The following is a 24,042-nucleotide window of genomic DNA, read 5'->3' on the forward strand; positions in this document are numbered from 1 at the left end:
TATTTCGAATGCACAACTTTGAATACTATATCATAAATTGCTAATTTTCAATAAAAACACTTCGTAATTTATTTAATAAATCAAAAGAGTTATATTAAAATAAAAAATTTAACGAGAATTCATGGTCAAAGTTTTATAAAATTTGACCCATATATATGAAATGAGGCAAAAAGGATGGAGGAGTATTACAAACGGGTCAGATTAATTTCAGGTCAACTAACATTTGGATCGAGTTCGGATTGCGGATATGTTTTGAGTCAGGTATCGGGCTGAGTTCGGGTCAAGTTCGGCATGGGCCGGACGTCTGAAACGGACCTAAACGAAACCAAACCCAGGTTCTCTCTCTTTCTGTGTCATCAAAATTTCACAAGTAAACCCCCCAACAAAAACCCTCATTCATCTTCAACCTCCAACTTTCTCCTCTCTTTCTCTCTCTCTTTAACAATCAAAGCCATAACAATGGCGTCAAGGTTAACAAAGTCTCTTTCTTCACTTCGACTACACTCCGATTCTCTCTCCTCCCTCAAGCGCCTCTTCTCTTCTTCATCATCATCACCAATTCGCCGCACTCCGCTTCTTCCAACCTTCTCGCGCGCAACTCAACCCCTTAGGTGTGTTCTTCTTTCTTCTTTTGACAAATTACTTATTAATGGCGGAATTTGTGGATTTTTTTTTTTTTTTTTTTTTTTTTGTATATTTATGGGATTTTAGGTGTCAATGGATTTAATAAGAGTTGGGAATTAATTTGTGTTTTGAAATTGCTAGGGTTTTAGGCTCAAGTTTGATCATTACAAATGGCGTGATCTTCAATCCAGTTTATTTACTTTCTGCTCTAATTTTTCCTTCAATTGATGATAAGAGAAAATTCTTGTGTTTGATTTCTTGATTGCATTATGATATGAAACTTCGAATTTAGGTAGCTAAATTTGAAACCAGTGTAGTGCCCCTAAATGGACTGGTTAAGCTCATTGGTCTTGTTAGCAATTACGAGTACTCGGTAGCTAGCAGCCTAGCATGCTAATGGGCTATATATTGTCAGCATTAGTCTGTCAATGAGCAATGAAGAGGAGAACATTACTGATCAGTTAGTCGCGACTTTTGGGATTCTTTCGTGTTTTGTGTGTCAAATACTAGCTGGCCAAACATTCAGCCACTCATCTAATCTTTCATGCTTTGGGATTTACTTGATTTTCTGCAAGTCTTTGAGCTTTTAAATCTTCAACCAAATTCTCACCAGCCCTCCCAGAACTCTATTCACTTGATATGTAACCTTTCCCAGAAGTCGCATATTTCGTGTTTTAGTTCATAGAATTACGAGTCATGATCTAGTTTGGGAAATGAATATGTTAATGCTTTTCCTTTGGATTTATCTTTCTGTAAGAACCTTTTTGTATGATTTTGAACTCTGTAATGAAGGCTTATTGGTCATCTTCTTAGAACGAGTAAAACCAATTCGAGTGCTCATTGAAGCTTGCAATAGAATATATGTTGTGGAGTTGAATCATATAAATTTCAGAACCATTGTCATAAGCTATCATATGTTTCCACTTTCTAGTTGATGCTACATTGTGGGATAGCCTGAAGACATCTAACGATGTGTGTCTCTTGTAATAGGTATTTTGGGTCCAATTCTGCAATTAATGAAGAAACTGCAGCTAACATGAAAGGTTTGTGACAATATGGAATATAATCTAAATATCTTTTTTTTTTTCCCCTTTTTTTTTTTTTTTTTTTTTTGGGGGGGGGGGGGTGGTTGGGTAGAAAGTTGAATATGAATATATGATGTTGTTTGAATGTTTGTTTATTTGATAATTATGGCTATTTAACTTGAAGATGTCATTTTTTAACCATTGATGCCTATCATCTTTATTTATTTATTTATTTATTTTAAATCCTTTTACCTGTTCTTCCCTCTTTATTGGTGGTGTACATTGGCTTAAATTGACTAATTGCAAGGTCAAGAGTTGGCTATGGATTCATAAATGATTTTGTCATGGGTCTGGGAGAAAAAGAATACTGGATCTTAACTTTAAGTAACACTAGTTATTTTACAGTAAATATATATAAAAAAAAAAAAACACAGTTTTGTTGGAGTGTATGTTTATTACTATGGACATTATATTTCCTTGTGAAAGTACAAACTCATTTCTATTTCCTCATTATATGACCTTTGTAACAAAATATGAAATTTGTCCATATTGGCTTTAAAATTGTTATATTAATCTTGTTTTATTTCTTTTTCCACTATTATTTTGGTTTAATTAATATGTCTAGATTTTCTACTTATTTTTCGCAAAGTGGCATTATTAATCAAGATTTTTCTTGAGTCAACCTTTGGGTAATTGTAGCCTCATTGGTTTAAAATTTAAATTAAAAGGGCAAGCTCTACAAATTCTCTGAACCCTAGGATTTCAATGTGAGGTTTTATTTATTTATTTATTTATTTTTTAAATTGCAGGGTTGACGAGGTAAATATTCCTCTTTCTCTCTGTTATATGGAATTTTCTAATTGTCTATTTTCCTTTTCATTTTATTGTTTTGCTGTGATTTGGGGTGGGGTTGTCAGCAAAGAGCTTTTCCTTATATTTTTCTCGGAGTTGTCAGTATGAGTATCTTAGGTAGAGCTCATGCTTTATATGTTTTTACATTCACATTCACATTATAGCGGATGGAGATTTTTCTGTCTATTAGTTCAATTTCTTCGCAGTCATTTTTTTGCTGCTAGTCTGGGGGTAGAGTTTAGCTCTTTGTTTGTAATGAAGAACCAAGATCATAGTAGGAGATAAGGACTTCAGAAGTGTTCTTTCCTCGCTATGTTATACCTTCCACCATTCTGAGTATATTTGAATACTCAATATGAATTTTATATGAGCTATTAGTTCCAATTCTTATAGCTTCAGAATGAAATCTTTTCATGATACAACCATTTGTGTTAAAGCGCATGATGATTTCTTTCACATCCTGCTGTCTCAATGTGATGAAAAACTGAGTGATTGCTGTAAAGAGAGTTCTAATATAAATTATGATTCATGAAGTGAGTAGAATATTGTTTATTACATGATTACTGCCTTTGAGTTTATAGTGAATCTGATCATGATATGTGGGATCGAGAATTTTCATTGTTATTCATATACACTTTGTCTGATTACTCTGAGTCTCTGATAATCTACGTTGAAATGTCATGTTAGGTCAGGCATACTCGTTGGCTTCATTGAACACTGGATTTACCAACCAGCTGTGTGAAAACCGCAGAATGTTTCAAGCGACTTCGTTCATCTACAGATCCTTTGCATCTGCTTCAGAGTCATCTCGACAGAAACAAACAGAGGTGTGTATTATTGTGTAGTTACCCTTAATCTTGGGGGTGAACAGTTGAATGTCTCTTACTTGATTATTTTGTATGCCTGTGTCTATATAATTCTATTTTTAGTGCAAGCAAGATTTTCTCAAATTCTATGGCATCCATTATATGCAAACATTATCAAATCACTCTGCCTATTGATATAAGTATTAATTAATGATTTGACTTATCACTGTTAAAATCCATACTCTTATACCTATACTTGGCAACTCAGGTAATGTTATTGCACCTGACCTGGAATATTCTAAAATCGAAGATTTTCTGACATTGTTAGAAGTGTTAACTTTGAGGGTAAAAACACCGGCCTTGGACATGTTATTTATTTATTTTGTAACAGCTTGTTTGGTACTTCCTACGTTTATTTTTAAATGCAATATTTGACTTTTGCACTATTCACATTTTCTACTTTCTCTATCTATGGTGATTTATACTAATGCACATAGTCATATGGTATCCTTTTATTTTCAAAATATTAATTTAAAAAAATAATATTCACTTATTGATTATCAAAGATGTTAATTACTGAAGTAATGCATTAGCAATCATGCAAGCCAAAGTTCCTGTAGTTACTTATGTTTGGTCTTAATAGAAGGAATTGAAAGGATTCTGATGTTTGTTAGTTTGTAAGTAAAAAAAAATGAAGCGGAAGGGAAGGGAATATGAGGTTGACATTTTTTAATTTCTCTTTCCTCTATTCTAGGAGGTTATGATATTGGAAAATTTGAAGCTTTTTTTTTCTTCCATTTCCTAATACCATATATACAATTTGAAATGTAACATGGGAAATCCACTTATTTCCATTGTCTTCCGTTATTTTCTATCCAAACCTTCTCTACCAAACAACCCTAAATGTTTTTTCGACAAAGATTTCTTTTATGTCAAAAAGACTAACGATGGTTACCTTACTATGTGGACAAAATTAAATAGTCCCTAAATCCGACATTCTGACTTGGAAAACGTAACGGAATAAGAGAATAGGAAAATGGATTGAGAGCTTGATACAAAGGATTTGGACATCGCTCAATCTCGTAGTGTAAGAAAAGGGCGCTTCCACATGTCCAGAATCCTTCAGATACTTTTTGTTAGTAATAGGCTTAATAGTAGTAATATAAACATGTAAAATATTCTGGAGGATTGTGAAAGTGTAGAGGTTTTATATTTGTAAAGAATCTTCATGGATTCCTTCCTATATAAACGTATAAAAGTAATAAAAATTTCTGGTGTTTTGATATTGACCTGCCTCCCATTTTCTTTTCTTTTTTGTCTTACCCTTTACTATGCTGCCAATGTGTTCTTGATTCTCTATGAAAGTTTGATGTGCAGCATCTTTCTTAGAAACCAATTAGGCAATTAGATTGGTAAACCTTAAATCTTCAACTTGCCTCATCCCTCTTCGAGGACTGTAAACCTTAAATCTTTTTCTTAGCTCTGGTTAATTGATGGGTGCAATTTTTTAGGTCTACTAAAACCCTAGATCTGAAGGGACTGGATTGTTTTGGTCAGCTGGAGTTTGATGGATGGCCAAAGGTTTTTAGGGTTTGTAGAAAAAAAGGGGAGAAGGCGAGTCTAACTTGTGTCCCTTTTGATGGCCAGCCTATACTGTATGTTATCGGGTTGGGTCTCATCATTTGTGTGTCATCATAGTACTTCAAGGAGTCAAGGTACAATGCCAAATTCTAGCTACACTGATGTGAACTGCTGCGCTTTGAGGACACTTATCACTATTGTGGTTGAGATTATGCTATAAACTACAGAAATTTTCTGGGAATCAAGGTCAGAAAGTGGGGGGTTTGGAAAAGATGTGGTATTTTGCTGTTGTTGAGAACCTATTTGTTTGCTTTTGTATTCTAGATCATTCAGATGCAGGTATGGGGAAGGCATGTAAGATTTCTAGTGCTCTTAAAAACATTAATATAAACATGTCTGTTGCAAAATTGTAATGTAGACTCTGAAAAAGAGCTGTGCTTGATTATTCCTTGAGACTTGTAACTTCTTCCATTTGTTAATATTCGCAGCAATTTGACTTTCATCGCAACAATTTGACTTTCACGTGGCGAACACACTACTTTGACCTATTTATAAAAATTACTTTTGTAGTAAAAGTTATACGTTGAGTTTAATCCAATAACATTTCACGTGTTAACATTTTCTTTCTGTATATCAATTAAAAAAATGTCAGATGAACTATATAAATAGTGCATAAGTCTAATTGTTGTGATTATTAAAGAATGAGGGAAAAATATATTAATCCTTTATGCAAATTGAATTGGTTGCCGGTTTTATATCTGTTATTATCAGGTGTTGTATATTTATGTGCATGGAAATATCAATCAGCTTATTTGACTTTTTGGTATTAAGATTTTACTCTTGATGTATATCACCTAGAAATCCTACTCTGCCTGATACATCTGTTCAGCTGAGAGAGTAGTTTTGGATTTTAATTCTCGCGTTTTGTATATTATCATCAACAGGGAAAGAAAGATATATCCACAGTAGAAGATCCTTTTGATTCCCCTACATATCATATCCCAGAAAAACCTGTCACATTTACGGAGGGTGCATCCTACAGCATCGTGATTCTAGCAGGCCTTGGAATAGCTGCTGTTGCCGCATATGGTGTCTTTAAAGAATTAATATTTGAACCAAAAGAGTATAAACTCTTGCACTTCCTACTAATTTTGAATTAGTAAATATATTTTCTGTCATTTTGTTTATGAGCTTATGATCTGTTATAGGTACAAAGTATTTAACAAGGCGTTGGATAGGATTCAGAATGATAGTCAGGTTAGAGATTAATTTCTATTTTACAAATTTTGTTCTGGTATGCATGTACCTATCTTGCAAGATACTTCCTCTGTTCCTTTATTATTGCAATATGCAACATTTGGAGCTTTATGCTCCCCAACATACAACTTTAACCATCAAGGCATCAATATCTTCAACTGTTTATATGCAAAAAAATAAAAGGCTAGAATTTGGGAAGTACACATCAAGATAAATCTTACAATATTCTACATGACTTGTTTTTTCCTGTGGTAAATATCAGAGTTGATGATCAAAGGAAGTGTGTCAACTAATTTAAAATTTCAATTGTTGCAATATAGATGAAAGAATGAAGTTGCTTACCTGTTGCTTGCTGTTTCAGTCTTTAAAACGCTTAACTAATTCAGAGGTAAATGGAATTTGGAGAAAGGGATGTTCAGTGCCTCTCCCTCATCCACAGCCAGTAAATTACTGTTCTAGAAACATTTTTTGAGTAAGGTGTAATATTCTTGTAGCACGACCATATGATTGCCTTAGAGACTTGATAGCTGATACAAGCACTCCAAGAGATGCCTTAGTATCTTGACGTATTTGCTAATCAGTTTATTTTACTCTTTTCAAGGCTCTAATTTGAATATTACGAGCTTTGCTTTCCTGATAATTTTTGTGTCATTTAGCATTAGCAAAAACCAAGGTTAGAATTTTCCTTCTTTTTGGTAGGTTTAGTGTGGGTATCACAACCCAACCATGACCAAAGCAATGCCCGAGCATTTCGGTTGATCTCTAGATTCTACATGGTCCGTCTTATTTAACATGTATGAATATGCACTAATAGAATAATTGTGTCATAATCTTTCCTTTTGTTTTACAGTTACTTGCCTCACAATGATTATAAAGACTTTTTAGCTCAAAACTTTAATTTCAATCTCTAAAATATGCTTATACTTTCTGAGACATGCTAAAATAAGTAAAATTTGCCTGTTTCAGGTTAGAGTGAGGATTGGATCACCTGTTAAAGGATATGGCCAGGAGAGCAGGAATCGCGCTGCTCGCCAAAGGATTCCACATAGAGTATGGACTGATGAACATGGGGTGGAACATATTGAGGTAATTTTATAATTTATAACAATAACATTACTTCCTTTTTTCTATCGTGTGACTTCTATTCATGTTGGCGCAAGTATATTCTTAACCATCTTCTCGTATTTCATTATTTGGGGGTGGGGCACTAATTCTCTCTTGCAAGTCAAAGAGGTTATGTGAAGAATTGACCTGATGGTCAGCAATTCGGAGCTGCGTAAATGCCAATTAAATTGTTATTTCACCAGTTATGCTGTCTTTGTTATAAGATTAATTTATACTGTTGACAGAAGAGGCATCGATAGATGCAGTTCAACTTGTAATATTTGGTTTGGATTTGCTGGTATTGGTGAGAATAAGCTTATCTTTCTAATGATTTCTGGATTAGTGTCCTAGTTTTTGCCTTCCTAAGAGTTTGCAGCAGAAGCCACCTTTATGAAATTTGAACCCCCCCCCCCCCCTACCCCCAATCTGACGCTTCTATTTACTTATGTTACTCTATAGTGTGTTTGAGTCTAATGTGAAAGACAAGAAGACTATGCTTATTCTCACCTGTTCTAAATACCCCTTCCATCCTGAATTACTTGCATCACTCTCTTTGTAAAACCGTCCCAAATTACTTGCAATACTTCTATTTAAGGCATGTACTCTGTATTTCTTATCATTTTTGTCTTACTTTGAGACCGCTTAATTTTTTTTTTTCTATAATAGCGCTAAAAAAAGAAACCCCTCACTCACACCCTCAAGAACTAATGAATCATTTTCTCGCTAACTACACTTAAAAAAAATAAAAGCCTTACAGTGTCAGCTACCACGCAATAAAATATATAGTCAATTAAAGTGCCTAAAATCGTGTGTCGGTCAAAGCGTTGCTACTAATTTGCGACGGTGGGAGTATCATTTTTAAAGTTAAAGAACAGTTTTCATCCCACTTTTCAGGAAAGTAAAAATTAAAAAAAAAAAATTAAAAAAGATTATTTCTTTATTCATCCCACTTTTCAAGAAAGTAAATATATATATAATGTTCCATCTTGATTATTTCTATGTGAATTCTTTCTCAATATGTTGGAGTAATGAAATTTTGAGGGAACCTCTGATGCTTGTATAGAGATTTAGCGAGTTTCAGTTATTATACAAGGAAGCTCAAATTGTTTTGAAGTTTCATGAATAATACAGTATATATTGTAGGATTGATAATTTTTCTTCATTCAAAATTCTACTTTGTAACGGAATAGCATTGTAGCATTTAGATGTAATAATTTTATTCAACCTCATGGTTACACTTGGGAATTTTTAAAATTTTTGTATGGTTGGGGTTACAATTATTACATTTCACATGCACTGTGCGTAGATTGCAATATCATGCTTTTTATGTGTATGTTTCAACATGATTGTGTATTGTATAAAAGGATCTTTGAATTAACAAGTGCATGTTGTGTCTTTTGACCATGTTTACTTCACTTATGCATCATCTTTGCATGCATGTTTTTGAAGGAGAGTAGATACTTCCAGCGGGAGGGATGCTAGTTATTTGTTTTGTGATTTTCTGATGGTCATGCATGATACACGTTAGTTACTTCTTGTAACTCATTCCACCACTCTGTCTTACTTTTTTCCCTCCCTCAAAGAATAACAAAGTAACAAAATAAAATTTAATGCGGGCTTTTTTGAATTGGAAGAAACACTAATTTGATCAACTTTATTGCTATGTGCTTGATACAGGTGAATTTTTATATTCGTGGTCCTAGTGGGAATGGAAAAGTCTATTGTGAGATGTTCAAAGACAAGGAAGACAATCAGTGGAAATACATGTATATGATTGTTGACATACTCCACCCTTCTCAAACAAAGTTGATCTTGGAATCATTTCTCCCAGCTTGAAAGTACCAGCAGGTATGCTTGGCAAGATGAGGCACTTTTATTTTTCAATTTTTGCCTGCGGAACATGTTCATGTGAGTCACAGCTTGGTTTTTCCCACCCAAAATTTATAATTCGAGCCCCTTTGCCCTATCAGCTCTGTGTAATTACTAGTCCAAGATTTAGTAGTGCCTGAAGAAAAGTACGAGTATAAATATTTGGCTAACTGCAACTTCTAAGAATTGTTAACAGTAGCCATGTACCTTATTAGTGAAGACTGAAGAGTGAATTTTCTGATGTTTTTGTTAAAGTGACATGGTTACTGCAAGGGTTGGCGCTTTCATACTTCCACATTCATGAATCTTGACTTAATTTACTCGTCGTAGTACATTGTTTAGTGTTTTTTCCAATCCTGAACACAGCATATTATCGAGTCTGATACAGTTGTCCAGTAAGTGGTTTATTTTCGCTATTAGTTGGGAAGATAGAAGCCTTTTGTGGCTGAATGTGTTTTGATGTGGCTGTCTATTGGGAATGATTTATTACTCGTATAATCTTTGAGATGTAGATCAATCAAAACACATCAGGAATAACTGAATTGTAATCATCAGGATATTGACCAGTATCAATGTATTAAGAATGAATGCTTGTAATGTTGGATGAGAATAAATCTTCAAGATATTGATCAATTGCAACATATCAGAAATATATCAAGAATGACTGAATGCACTGTTTAATGAATTATAATATACTCTTTTTTTCGTTGGTATATTTTTGTTAATGGTACCTCTATTGACGAATCTGTGTAGAGGATTTTGGTTTTGGACTAAGCAACAATGTCTTGGGTTTTGGTATTGATATGGCAATTCTGTAAATACATGCTTCATATTAAACCAGCTGTACTGGTAGCATATGTAAAGGGTCAACCGTAATTTAGCAGTAAAGTGTAATATCCGTTTCTGATTACCAGTATTGTGAAGGATTTGCTTAATAAGGTTGCCTTCATAGCAAGAGTGGAAAGAGAAACTTAAGCATAGTTAATTATATACGGTGGTTTGAATTTGGTTGATTTTTTTCGAAGGCGATGATCAGTTAATAAACTATTACAAAGTTATATATTGTGAATTATAACTATTATGTAGCAAATTTTATGTCATTGGGCGGTATTCTAGATAAATGTAGTCTACAATATTTGGCCTCTATGGTTCTCTCTGCCTTAATGTTATATGATGGATGGAGTATCTTTCGAGATTAAAACAAGCAAAATGTAGCCTTTTTTTTGGACATTGAGACATATTTTATTTTCAACTAGGATTCTAGGAAGGAACAGAGAATAATGGAAGGAAGCCTTGGCAGTTAGCACATGTAGGGTACTAAATGTAACGTCTTTAAGGCAATAATGTATTTCAATTAACTTTTCAACAATTTCAATTAATGTAATGTAATATATTGTTATACATAAAATACTATAAAGAGAATAAAGTTTTTGAATGAATCATTTTGCTTTCTTTAGCTACAATTCTACAAATCAACTATAGCCATTGAAACAAAAGATTTACGCGTTTGACACCAATGTATATTTAGTTGTCCAATAACATTCAAGGTAATAAAAATCATTTTTATTACTATTTTGTTTGTTAATTTAGCCCAAAATTAACCGACCATCCTTGTAATAATTCACAAAATCTCTAAATTAAGCAAAATTCCATGATTTCCTTATTTTATTTTAAGTCAATCTTCTTGTATAGTAATAAATCATATGAAATCAATTGTACCTAACATTCTTTTCTTCTATATAAACCCCAAAAACTATCCTAATTTTTCCTTGCATTTCTATCACAAAATGTCTTCCTCAATTTACATTATTTTCTCACTTTCTCTTTTCTCTCTCTTCATCCACCCTACATTCTCTCAAACCACATGCAAATCCCTTAAACTTTCCTCCAACGTTACCTTTGAAAATTGCAATGATCTCCCCACCCTAGATGCAATCCTACATTGGACTTACAACCCCTCCAAGTCCTCCCTCTCCGTGGCCTTCACAGCCTCGCCCCCGCAACCCGATGGATGGGTTGGATGGGGCTTGAACCCTACGGCCCCGGGCATGAAAGGTGCCCAAGTACTCGTAGCTCACAAGGGAAAGGATTCAGTAACCGTAGACACATATGACCTACGTGATTATCATGACATCAAGAAGGGACCTATTTCTTACAACGTTAGCTCCCTCTCCGCCGAGGAAACCTCCGGTAAGATAACCGTCTTCGGCACGTGGGTCATACCCAAGGGCGAGTCAACGGTCAACTCGGTGTGGCAGGTGGGCCCTATGATGAAAGGTGACATAGCAAAGCATGCAATGGAGCCGGCGAATCGTAATGCCATGTTGAAGCTTAGCTTGACTGGTGCTGGAGCTCCTGGAGGATCTCCTGCCGGTTCGCCATCGGGTTCAAGTACCGATGGTTCGGCTCCACCACCGGGGACGGGTGCTGGGGAGAGACTGGTTTCAGGAGTTTTGGCCTTGGGGGCTATTGTAGTTTCCATGGTTGTTTAATAAACTTTGTTGTCTATTTCCTCATTTTTCTTTTCACAATTTAAATTTGGGTATACAATACAAATTAGAATGTATCATCTTTCTTAAGTATATTATCTTCTCTACAAACTTTGATCTTTTTGTGCCATATTTGATATTTTACCGATAAATCAAGACAGGAAAAGAGTCGGGCTAATTATTTCATCCATCTATCAAGAAACAATGTATCTATCGTGTCATTACCAAGTATAACTATATTTATGGTTTGGCAAAAGCTAACGAGCGTTAGATAAGAGAACTAAAAATGGAAATATTATAATAAAACTAACATTAATCGGGACATTCGTTAGCAAGATCCTTGTTGTTTAAAGGTTCTTTTTAGGACATTTCTTCTCATATTAGTTGCAAAACAAGTGAGTTTACTAAAAAGAAGGATTTTTAATGCCCCAATTTCTAGAGAAGAAAAAGGAAAAGATATTGTGGATGAGAAAATATATATATTTTTTTTCTTCATAATACAATGAATGATGAATATATAGGGTGAATTGCTTTTGGTGCAAATATATAGGGTGAATTGTGATGTTGGATTTTAGTCTTTTTAAATCTTGAATGAAGTAAGGGAAAATAATTGAATATTTGCAATTACTACCACGTAAGAATACAATGAGCTCGATATTCCATTCTTATGATAAAATAATGTAATTATATTGCCTTTGTATGTACTTAATTTTGAGTATGTGATTAGATCTGAAATAATGATATTTAGGCGCTTGATGCATGTACGTACACTAATGAGCTTCGGCATAAATTATTAGAACAAGTTCTATGAATTCTAGTAGATGAGATTATTCAAAAAAAAATTCTAGTAGATGAGATTGTTCCACATGAGAGGTCCACATAATGCTGATGAATGTTCCAATCTCTTAGTAAGCTAAAACATAGAACATGTTTGTTTTTCATAGCAAACATAGAGCACCTTCTTCATCTGAAATAAGTTATAAATTCCATACATAATTAAGTTCATATTGTATTCACCTTATATTATGAATTATTTCATACAATTTAAATAACATACTTTCTCATTTCCTTTTTATTTGCTCCATGGCACACTTGTTTATGAGAGCTTTATAAGTCATATATAAAAAAAAAAAAAAAAAAAAAAAAAAGAAAAAAGGACAGGGGGAGTACAAATTTTAAGACTACTTCATAAATAAATACAATATTTTACTAATTACAGTAAATAAATTTAAATAAGTTCCGGCAATTTCATAAAGTTATAATAAAATAAATTCATACGAGATAAGTCAAAAAAAAAAAAAAAATCACCAACTACTTGTAATTCACATAATTTTGACTAGCATTTCCAAATAAGTATCAATATTAAATTAAGAATGCATTTTACAACCCCTACTGCCTTATATATATTTTTCTAGTAAATTCACTTAATCTTCTTCATTTGATGCATTAGTCAAGCTGTCAAGGTAGCTAAGAGCCTAAGACATGCAAAAGTAAACTTATAAAAGTCAACGTATTAACGTGAATTAATTAGTTGGTGTGAAGGTTGATAAGTTAGATATTGATCAGCAGTTAGACAAATACAGTTATAAGCACATGTTTGCATGATGAAGTTGAACATAATTAATTAGCTTAGCTATTACGGTATTACCAGTTACTACTTAATTAAAGATTTCATAAGTCAGTAGTCAATTAAGTTTATACGGGGAATTATATTAAGGGTTGTAAAATTCTACATGTTTGTCTCCCATGATGCAAAAATTAAATATCCAATGCAACTATTGTACTCCTTCCGTCTCTATTTGTTTGCCCCATTGTTAAAATGTGGGTCAATTTTGATAACTTTGACCATAAATTCCCGTTGTTCTACCAAAGGAAATATAGTCGAGATCTTGTTTGGTTCGTCTCATTATATTTTTATAATTTTTACGCATATGAAAATTGAGATATAAACGTTTTAACACATATCTTGGACAACGCGTAAAGTTAAATGGGGCAAAAATATAGGGACAGAGGGAGTAATGTTTTAGAGGCTAAATCAAATTCAATTAATCAAATTTTTATAGGCCATTTTTAATGACGAACAATATAATTTTAAAGCTATCTTAATGACACATTGATACGAGTATATAAAATACAATAACATTTTTCAAAAATAAAAAATAAAAAAAAATACAATAACATTTTATTAAAAAATATAAATTCATATTTAACTTAGATACTTTGCCCTATTTATTTTTGCATGATGAGAATTGTGATCAACAATTTATTAATTCAATGAAAAATCTTATACATACTCCGTAGCTGGTACGTCATAATGTGAATTTCTGCAATGTATTTCAGTGTATATCGGTAGTCACAGACGACAATGTTGACTAATGACAATACCTTCAAGTCTTCAACACTACAGAGTTCTAGTGAGTTATTGTGCTTGAATTGTTTGAGCAAGTAATTTTCTTTAAGACCTTAAAATTTAAAAAAAAAAAAAAGTAAATAGATAAAAAATTCCGCCAATTATTGCCAAAATTAATGCCATTTTTGTTGTTTGCAATAGACCGTTTGTCAAAAAATAGTATTAATACTGATGAAAATTTTCCAAAGACTTTAATTCGACCAATTCTAATAGGATCATTTTTTTTTTTGAATAGATTCTAATTGGACCATTATATTTTGAATAGCTTTGAAAAAAAATTATATTGTGAATTTGTGACCAGGAAAATTCAATTTAAAATTGACAAGTACTATTTGGATATATATATACTTGATAATTAACACTTTTTTTATACATTTTGTTAGAGATATGAGATATCAGAAAATATATGTGTGATATATATTTTCCGTAGATATCATTAAGAGAATAATATATTTAAGTAATATCTTAACATAAAATAAACCTAAATATATTTTTTCTCTTAATGATATCTACGGAAAATATATCACACATATGTTTTCCAATATCTCATATCTCTAACACATTTCAACTTGATTATTATACTTACTAATCGTCCCTGCTACTTTAATGTCTAATTCGTATACTTCTTTCATTTTTTAATACTTGCATTACACACTTCTTCACGATATTAAAGAAAAGTGAGTTTGATACAATTAAAATGGGATGAAAGATTGTTAGGAGTATAAGTTAGTAGCATGATATTAAAATAATGATAATAGTACAACTTTCAACAAATTAAAATAATTTTTTTTAAAAAAAGAATACTTTCAAACCTCATTAGTGTTGTTCAATGAATTGTAGTCAAATGCCATGTGGTATTGAAGAAGTCTACGCCAATAATTATCCTAATCTTGAATTACAAAAATAAGTGTTCAGTGATACTTTTAAACGGATTAAACCTCATGTTGGTTTAAGAATTGTAACAACAAGATCGATATCTAAAAGCACTGCGAGTCTTGTTGATAGATATTTTTAGACTTTATGTACATGAATTTTAAAAATACCGACTAACATTTGTTATTGTGATTCATGAAAAGAGTAATTATATATTGATTCAGACAACCTCATATGATATGCTAGTAGATGAGATTGTTCCATATGAGAGGTCCAAATAATGATTAGGTATTTAGGTTCCAATCGCTTAGAAGGCTAAAACATAGAGCAAAGTTTGTTTTTCATAGCAAACACCTTGTCCCTATAATTAAGTTCACATTCATTGAACTAATATTTTGATAAGTAATTTTTAGACTACTTCATACATAAATATATATTCATTTCAAATAAAATGAATTCAAATAAGTTATGGTGATTTCATGAATTTATGATACAATAAATTCGATAAGTCGAACAAAATATTACTCATAATTTAATCTCTCAACATATGATTTTGTCTTACATTTTCAGATAAGTATGTACAATTTTATGTTATTTTATTGGACAAGGATTATTACCAATTTTAATAATACATTTCACAACCATTTTTTTGATGTGTTGTATGGAGTATCAAATAAAATTATCAATACTAGTCCCTTTGTCCCAAATTTTTTTCCCATTTTTTTAATGGTTAACCTTTGACAATTCTAACCAATAATTCTCATTGTTATGTATAGAAAAAAATGGTCATGGGCATTATTGTTGTAGATTTATTTTAATTTGTAGTTTTATAATATTATTTTTATGATATTTATTAGTCTTAATACGTAATTAAAGGTATTGACGGTCACATATACATCTCTAAGACTGTACAAATAGAAATGGAGGGAGTAGTAAGTAGCAACCCCTACTAACTACGAAGTAATATATTACCTATGTTTCATATTATCTATAACAACTCTCCTCATTGCAAAACTTTTGCAACACTTAATTATTCTTAACTTTATAAACTCCGCAACTTTTCTTTCCTCTAACTCACTGTCTTCCTAACGCCACCAAGCTCATCGGCGGCCATTTCCACCCTATGGTCGCTGGCGAGCTTCCCAAAACGCGTCGTTTGGCTGCTAACTCATTTAATTTGTGTAAATTGGAAGATTCGTGGGTTCCTTTCGGAGGCGTTTTGGCTCAAGCTGTAAGTCTCTTTCAGTTAATAAGTTCTAGCTCTTCTTGTCTTTGGTCTGCATCTTCAAGTTTCTTGGGTTGTTGCTAGTGTGCTGTTTGGTTTATGTTTAGTAGTTTTTTGGATCTTACTGTTTGGGTGATTTTTAAGGGATGGGGGGAAATTCTTTTAGTTTAGGACCTTTCATGCTGCACCATTTGGACCATTTGGGGAAGATGATTTTGATGTTGAGGAAATGTTTAAGAAAACCAGTAGTCCGGAAGGGGCTATCTCGTATGTGACTGCTCTTAAGGAAGAAGCGAATGCCCTGTTCAGATTGAGAGATTTTAATACTGCCTTTGTGTTGTACAATAAGAGTATCAAATGCTTGTGTGTTATAATATGTGCCATTAGTGATGATACTTAGAAGTGTGAGGTTAGCCTCGAGTTGAAGGAATTAGCTTTTAGTCTGCATTTGACTATTGCGGCTAGCGCAATTAAGCTCAACAAGTTTAATGATGCAATTACTTCTTGCTCTTTGATTTTGGAGTCTAATAAGAGAAATGTGAAGGCTTTGTTTAGAAGAGGAGTAGCATTGGAGAAGTTGGGGTCTTTGGATAAGGCATATGATGATTTTAAATTAGCAAATGAGATTGAACCTAATAACAAGGAAATTGGGATAGAAATGATAAGATGTTATGTTCAGGGAACCTGATGCTATTGGTAATGAGGCAAAGATTGAGGAGAGTATGCATCTTCAAATGGGTGAAGATCAAAGAAGCTAGGTCAATGAAAAGGTAATAGACTGTGGCTCTAGGCTTGATGGGTTCAAGGTGGAGAAGAATATGTTGGAGTCTGCTGTTGCTAAGCTAGAAGATTCCAATGATTTGCTAAGTAGTAGCCAGGTGTCTTATAAGAAGGATGATGGAGTCCCTATGGATGTTGATAACTTGAAAGGCTTGAATTCTAGGTGTTGTTCGAGCTCTCCATAAGCTAAGGTGGCATTTGTTAATCGAAAAAAGCCATCTTCTTGTTTGAAAATTTCCTATGCAGACTTACATAAATTGAGGCAAGGGAAAGAGTTGTGGCTCTATCAACCACATTCTATGTCTTTGATGAAGGTGCGTACCTTCACCTCAAAATATTATATCATGATGGAGACCCTCCACAAACTTAGTTTGAGGGAAGCAGTGGTATCTCACTCGACGCCATCTTCGAGTGTTGTTGAGGATGATGACACTAATAAAAAAAAGTTATCATTCGTGAACGAAAAGGAAAACGCCTATGTTGATGCCGAATTTGATCAAGTCTACTCACCGCACGATTCTACCTACATCAAGGGTGAGTATCAAGTACAAGTTCCCAAAGAGAAGGATACTAGTCTGCCAGTTCCTAGGAATGACTCCTCTCAACTTTCCCTTGAGTTCAAGAACAAGGCAAGGAGGAATAAAAACTCTTTTGAAGCCATAGTCAGTGCATCTAGGAGGAGAATAAGAGAAAGGGCTCGAAAACAAAACAAGAGCTTGCATTCTAACTCTGCCTATCCTATCATAAAATCAAATTTTCATGCAGGTATGAAGAGGAAAGGTGGTACATTAGCGAATTTCTCCGACCATCCAAAGAAGAAGCGTAATTTTAGTTTATTTATTTGTATTTTTAATTTAAGTGTTGTAGCAGTAGTTGTTTCTTGTGTAAGGCTACTCAAAATCTAGCAAGTATTGCTAGAGATGAGAAATAGTCTTGTTTCATGTATGTTTTCTCTGTTGTCAAAAAAAAAAAAAAAAAAAAAAAAAAATAAAAACTCTCCTCATTGCATGCATCTCTATATTTTGCTCTCCATTTAGCACTCATAAACAAATTTTTTCTAGGAATCCGTGTTAAGTCTTTTTGTTGAACATAATTTGATACAAATGTAGTATATTTTTTAAGTAACTCACCTGGCCTAATCTTCTTCATTTGAGCATTAATAAAGGTAGCTAAAGACTTGTGAAAGACAACTTATTAGAGTCAACGTATTAACGTGAATTAATTACTGTATTTGTTGTGAAGGTTAATAATGTTGTTAATAAAGAAGTAGTCTAGTACAAATAGTATAAAATATTAAGCAAGACCGACAAATTGATCTCACAAAAGGAATGAGTACGGTGTGTCGTGAAGCAAATTTAATGACTTGAAAATGAAATTCCGACGCAACCGGGGTGCTCAATTGTATTCGTCAGAACGTTCCCTAAGGTTAACGCACCACTTCCACTCAAAGGCACTTTTGGGTGTAAGCTTGGAGTCAAGTAACTTATGCCCAATAATATAGAATATGTGTTTAGCTTGTGTTTGATGTATTTTTCAAGTGTATATAATCAGAAAAATCATCCTTCAATTTATAATGATGGATGAAGGAAGATAGAAGATCAAAAAAGAATATTTTCATCAATGAGGGAATAAAATCAGAATAAACATAGTGATTTAATCACCATAATCAACCTCTTAAATGGGGGAGGGGGGTTTACAAAGAATCAAACTAGAAATCAAGAAGGGGAATCTAAGAGAGAGCCGTTAAAGTCTAACGGGTAACCTCGCGCCTGGTTGGGTGGAGCTCGCCCGACCGGGCGAGCAACCAGTCAAAAACTGGGTTGCTCTCGCACCCGTTTGGGCGAACCCTCAGCTTTTTCCAGACGTCTTCTCGTGCCCGGTTGGGCGGAGCTCGCCTGGTTGGGCGGAGCTCGCCTGGTTGGGCGAGCAACCAGTTAAAAACTGGGTTGCTCTCGCGCCCATTCGGGCTGTGGAACTCTAGAATTTGCGACTCTTCTTGCGCCCGGTCGGGCGCCCATATCTGACTTTTTGAATTCCCTTTCTCTATTCCAACAATTCCCCACTAAAGGAAGGGAAAAAAAGTCAACAAAAGATGAGGATAAGCAACATATTGGGCATAAGAGGAGATCAATACATAACACTTAGATATTACATAAGTAACTTGAAATCTAGTGTTTACTGAGATGAGGCAATGAATTACAAACCTTGAAACCCTTAGACCCTTGATCAAAGAGTGGACGGACCTTGAAACACTAAGATGTAATCCAAGACCCCCACATCACAAACATCACTCCAAAATATACTTGAACTCCGCGAAGAGATGTACTTACTTAGCCTAGCACATTCATCTTAGGTCTAGTGGAGGCTCTAGAAAACTGGCCAAAGTTTTCATAAAAGATGTCTAGTCTTCACAACCACATAGGTGAGTCCTTTAACGTGTGTCTCAATAGCATAAAGACCCATTAAGAGTTAAACAACTCAACCTCACCAACAAAACACAAACATTACAAACATTATCACCATAGGAACTAGGACAAATGTAATGTATCATATGGCTTGAATCCTATTCCCCTCGATGATTCACCAACTTGTTTTCTTACCAATCCTTTTGTCAAAGGATCCTCCAAGTTCTTTTCAGACCTCACGTAGTCCAATGCAATCACTCCATTCTTGAGAAATTGCCTCAACACTTTGGGTCTCATACGAATATGTCTCTTTTTGCCATTATAGTTGCTATTATTGGCCACTCTAATTGCCGCTTGAGAGTCATAATGAATGGACACTGGTGATGAACTCTTCCCCCACAATGGTATGTCGGCTAGGAGGTTCCTAAGCCATTCCGCTTCATGACCTGCCAACTCAAGAGCAATAAGTTCAGATTCCATGGTGGAGCGAGCTAAACATGGTTGTTTTGAGGACTTCCATGAAATAGCTCCTCCACCCAGAATAAAAACATAGCCACTAGTTGAGGAAATTTCATCATTATCGGTTACCCAATTTGCATCACAATATCCTTCTAAAACATTAGATAAGCGATAAAAATGCAAGCCTTCATTCATAGTACCTTTAAGGTACCTTACTAACCGACGAAGTGCAACCCAATGACTTTGACTTGGATTGTGAGTATATCTAATAAGTCTACTTACCGCATAGGCAATGTCGGGTCGTGTGCAATTCATTAGAAACATCACACTATCAATTACCTTTGCATAGAGCTCTTGAGATACACTAGGACCCTTGTTTTTCTCAAGTTTCATGTTGGGATCATATGGGGTATTGCAAGGGCACTACATCAAAAGAATCAAATTTCTTGAGAATTTTTCCACATAGTGAGATTGGCTCATGGCAAAACCATCTCTTGTTTTCCTTAGACAAATTCCAAGGATTACATCGGCTTCTCCAATGTCCTTCATTTCAAACTTGGTAGAAAGCATAGCCTTAGCATTTTTCACCACATCAAGGTTAGTACCAACAATAAACATATCATTAACATATAAACATATTATAACACAAGATGATTCAAACTCCTTAGAGTATAAACAAGAATCTGAAGAATTAGCCACATAACCACAACTCCTAAGAGTGTTATCAAAATTTTCAAACCATTGCTTAGGAGCTTGCTTAAGACCATAAAGAGATTTTCTAAGCCTACATACTTTATGTTCTTGTCCTTTCACCACAAACCCTTCCGGTTGAGTCATATAGATTTCTTCATCAAGGTCTCCATTAAGAAAAGTTGTTTTAACATCCATTCGGTGAACCACTAAGTCATGAATTGCCGCAAGAGCTACCAAGGTTCTAATGTTGACAATCTTAGTCACGGGAGAATAGGTGTCAAAGAAATCTATACCTTCCTTTTGAATGAAACCTCTAATGAGAAGTCTAGCTTTGAATTTATCTATGGTCCCATCCGGTCTAAGTTTATTCTTGAAAATCCACTTACAACTTATAGGTTTAGAACCCTTAGGCAAGTCACAAAGATCCCAAGTGTGATTGGATATAATAGAATCAAGTTCATTCTTAATGGAATCTTTCCAAAAACTAGCATATATGGATCTCATTGCCTCATCATAAGTCTTAGGGTCTTCTTCTTAAAGAAACAAAGAAACAACATGCTCACTCAAAGAATCTACATCAAAGTCTTCTACTACAAAAGAAGTCAAGAAATCCGGTCCAAAGGAAGACTCTATTCTAGGTCTCTTACTTCTCCTAGGTTCAACTTCTACCACTTTGGTAAGACTAGAACTAGGCATAGATTCAACAAGAGGCACATTCATACGTGACTTACTAGCATGCACATCAACATTAGAAGACAAGGATTTGTTCATAGGAAAAATATGCTAAAAAAATACCGCATCTCTAGCTTCACAAATTGATCTATCACTTAATAACATGAACCTATAGGCTGCACTATTATGAGCATATCCAATGAACACACAATCAAAAGTTTTAGACCCGATAGTGGATTTTTTAAAATCTGGAAAAGCCACCTTAGCCAAACATCCCCACACTTTCAAAATTTTAAAATTTGGACTATATCCCTTCCAAAGTTCATAGGGGGTTTTATACAACCTCTTATAGGGCACTCTATTGAGTACATAACAAGCGGAAAGAACCGCCTCTCCCCACTAGTTATCGGGTAAACCGGAACTAAGAAGCATGGCATTCATAATCTCTTTCAAAGATTTATTTTTCCTTTCGGCAACACCATTTGATTGGGGTGTGTAATGTGAACTTGTTTCATGTATGATGCCATTGTCCTCACCAAAATCTTGTAAAAAATCTTTACCATATTCACCACCTCTATTGGTTCTAACTCTTTTGATCTATAAGTCCAATTGATTTTCAATTTCGGTTTTGTACTTTATAAATGCACTTTTGGCTTCATCTTTTGTTTTAAGCAAATAAACTTTGGTATAACGAGAAAAGCCATCAACAAAAGTAATATAATAATTTTTTCCACCCCTACTAGTGCATTTTTTAAAGTCCGCTAAATCCGAATGAATCAATTCAAGTAATTTGGTACTCCTTGAGACCACTTGCTTAAATGGTTTCCTAGTATGTTTAGCCTCAACACAAATTTGGCATTTGTAAAGTTTGTCATCCATTGAAAAGTTAATAAAATTCATGTCCTTAAACTTTTTTAAATAAGAAGAATTTAAGCGACCCAAACGGTTGTGCCAAACATCCAAAGACTCAACAATATAAGCAAAAGAAGTACTTTCATTCTCATTCATAACATTAAAAACAAACAAGCCATTATTAAGATAACCTTTCCCAACAAAGTCTCCATTCTTAGGCATTAAAATCTTGTCGGCCTCAAAGACAAGTTTTAGGCCGGCTTTGTTGAGAAGGGCTCCCGAAACAAGATTTCTCCTAAGAGAAGGTACATACAACATATTATTTAAAAATAAAGTTTTTCCGGAGTTAAGTTTGAGATGGACCTTTTCTTTACCAAGGAAGTCGACGGTACTACTTTTGCCCATGTAGACATGATCACCGTCGGTAACATCTTCAAACCCGGTCATCAAGGCCTTATTGGCATAAAAGTGCCTTGATGCTCTGGTGTCCAAAATCCACTCACTTTCTTCTCAATCAAGTTGGCTTCCACCACCACCGCCGCAATGATTTATTCCTTTTCAACAAATTGGCTTGGGAGGGGTTGGCCATCTTTCTTGGTTCCATACCTTCGGCTGCATTGGTATGCTTTGTGTCCAACAATCCCACACACATAGCAAGCACCTTTTTGCTTTAGGATTTTGTTGTTTGGAGTGAAGTTGCTTTTGGACTTGTTGTTTTCCTTCATCTTAGAGTTTTTCCTGTTTTTAGACACATTCAAAGGAGACTCAACAAGATTATCTTTAGAAGAATTAAGAGATAAATTTTTAAACTTATCCTTAAGGCGATTAGCCTCTTCGGTTCTCATGTGACTAATAAGTTCTTGAAGGGTCATGTCCTTCATCTTGTCATTCCAAGAAGGAGGGAATTTCTCCAAGAGGACATTGGCTTGAAGAGTCTCACACATCTTCATGCCTTCACCAAGAAGCTCAGTCACCATGTTCTCATAGTCATGGATTTGAGTCATGATAAGGTTCTCATCATCCATTTTGAAGTTGATCCACTTGCCCACCATGTACTTCTTTTTCCCGGCATCATCCGCTCCATATTTCTTCTCCAAAGAATCCCATATGACCTTGCTTGACCTGAAATTGACAAACAAAAAGAACAAAGTGTTGTTCATGTGGTTGAGGAGATGGCCACGAACAAGCTTTCTGTCCTTCTCCTTCTTCTTCAAGGCTTCCATCGTGGCCGTCAGAATTGCGGCAGTAGCAGTTTTAGCATCTTCTTATGCCTTCTTGAGTGTTTCAATAACATCTTCATTCAAAACATAATCTATTTCCAATTGTTCAAAAAAGATTAGTAACTTTTGTGACCATCTCTTATAGTTGTTACCATCTAAAGGTTCCAACTTAGAGAGGTCGGGAAGAGACTTCACAATACTATTAGTAATAGACATAATTTCGTTTTCAAATTGTTGTTAATAAAGAAGTTGCAACACCCTAGAAATTCTTTTCCTTTAAAATACCTGTTTTCCTCTTTTAAAATACGAAATAGGAAATTCTAAGACATTACTGCCACCGTGAAAACGGCTAAGGCAATTATCAAAGACACACATCGGAAGACTAATTTTAAAAACCATTCAAACAAGTCAACTTAAAGAGTCAAACCAAATGAAAGTAAAGTCAAACCAAAGTCAAACAAAGTCAACTATAACTTGGAACCATTGTAGGCCCTTAATAAAACCGAGATAAACATTTGAAAACCTTTGCGTTAGTCTCACAAGCAAAATATATAATAATTAAAGCAACAAACCACATCATATTCTTATGGAAACTAAATATGACTCGTTCTTCACTCATGCCCATCATAAATATGCTTCATCACCTGAAAAGCTTCTCTTTACTTTGTCCCCACTATTCGCCATTAGAAATAGGTCGTCGTAGGGCCAAGATAAAGACAAGGCCAAACAAACATACAACACACAATCAGCAATGCTGAGTACATAAGCGTAAACAGTACACACTAATATGCTTAATCCTATCAGCACACAACTTACCTTGCTGTACCTGTTTCAAGCACACAACAC

General features: G+C 34.3%; 2 protein-coding genes across 2 annotated transcripts; both read left to right on the forward strand.

The window, feature by feature from the left end:
• The first annotated feature begins 244 nt into the window (after positions 1 to 244).
• On the forward strand, positions 245 to 9,770 carry LOC110687820 (probable mitochondrial import inner membrane translocase subunit TIM21). Its single transcript, XM_021864462.1, has 7 exons — positions 245 to 611; positions 1,615 to 1,667; positions 3,189 to 3,328; positions 5,833 to 6,011; positions 6,097 to 6,145; positions 7,112 to 7,231; positions 8,927 to 9,770. The coding sequence occupies exons 1-7, from the start codon at positions 292 to 294 to the stop codon at positions 9,083 to 9,085; spliced, it is 1,020 nt and encodes a 339-aa protein (XP_021720154.1). The 5' UTR covers positions 245 to 291; the 3' UTR covers positions 9,086 to 9,770.
• Positions 9,771 to 10,748: 978 nt separating this feature from the next.
• On the forward strand, positions 10,749 to 11,830 carry LOC110687583 (auxin-induced in root cultures protein 12-like). The gene has a single exon (XM_021864229.1). It carries the CDS (start codon positions 10,822 to 10,824, stop codon positions 11,608 to 11,610), a length of 789 nt encoding a protein of 262 aa, XP_021719921.1. The 5' UTR covers positions 10,749 to 10,821; the 3' UTR covers positions 11,611 to 11,830.
• Positions 11,831 to 24,042: the final 12,212 nt, after the last annotated feature.

Source organism: Chenopodium quinoa, unplaced genomic scaffold (assembly GCF_001683475.1).
Source record: "Chenopodium quinoa cultivar QQ74 unplaced genomic scaffold, ASM168347v1, whole genome shotgun sequence".
Lineage (NCBI taxonomy): Eukaryota > Viridiplantae > Streptophyta > Magnoliopsida > Caryophyllales > Amaranthaceae > Chenopodium > Chenopodium quinoa.

Excerpts from the sequence above, each read along its gene's own strand:
- LOC110687583 (XM_021864229.1), top strand. The coding sequence starts at position 10,822 with ATGAAATCAATTGTACCTAACATTCTTTTCTTCTATATAAACCCCAAA.
- LOC110687820 (XM_021864462.1), top strand. The coding sequence starts at position 292 with ATGGGCCGGACGTCTGAAACGGACCTAAACGAAACCAAACCCAGGTTC. Across the intron at positions 6,012-6,096 it reads TTAATATTTGAACCAAAAGA|GTACAAAGTATTTAACAAGG; the intron begins GTATAAACTCTT and ends GATCTGTTATAG. Across the intron at positions 6,146-7,111 it reads GGATTCAGAATGATAGTCAG|GTTAGAGTGAGGATTGGATC; the intron begins GTTAGAGATTAA and ends TGCCTGTTTCAG.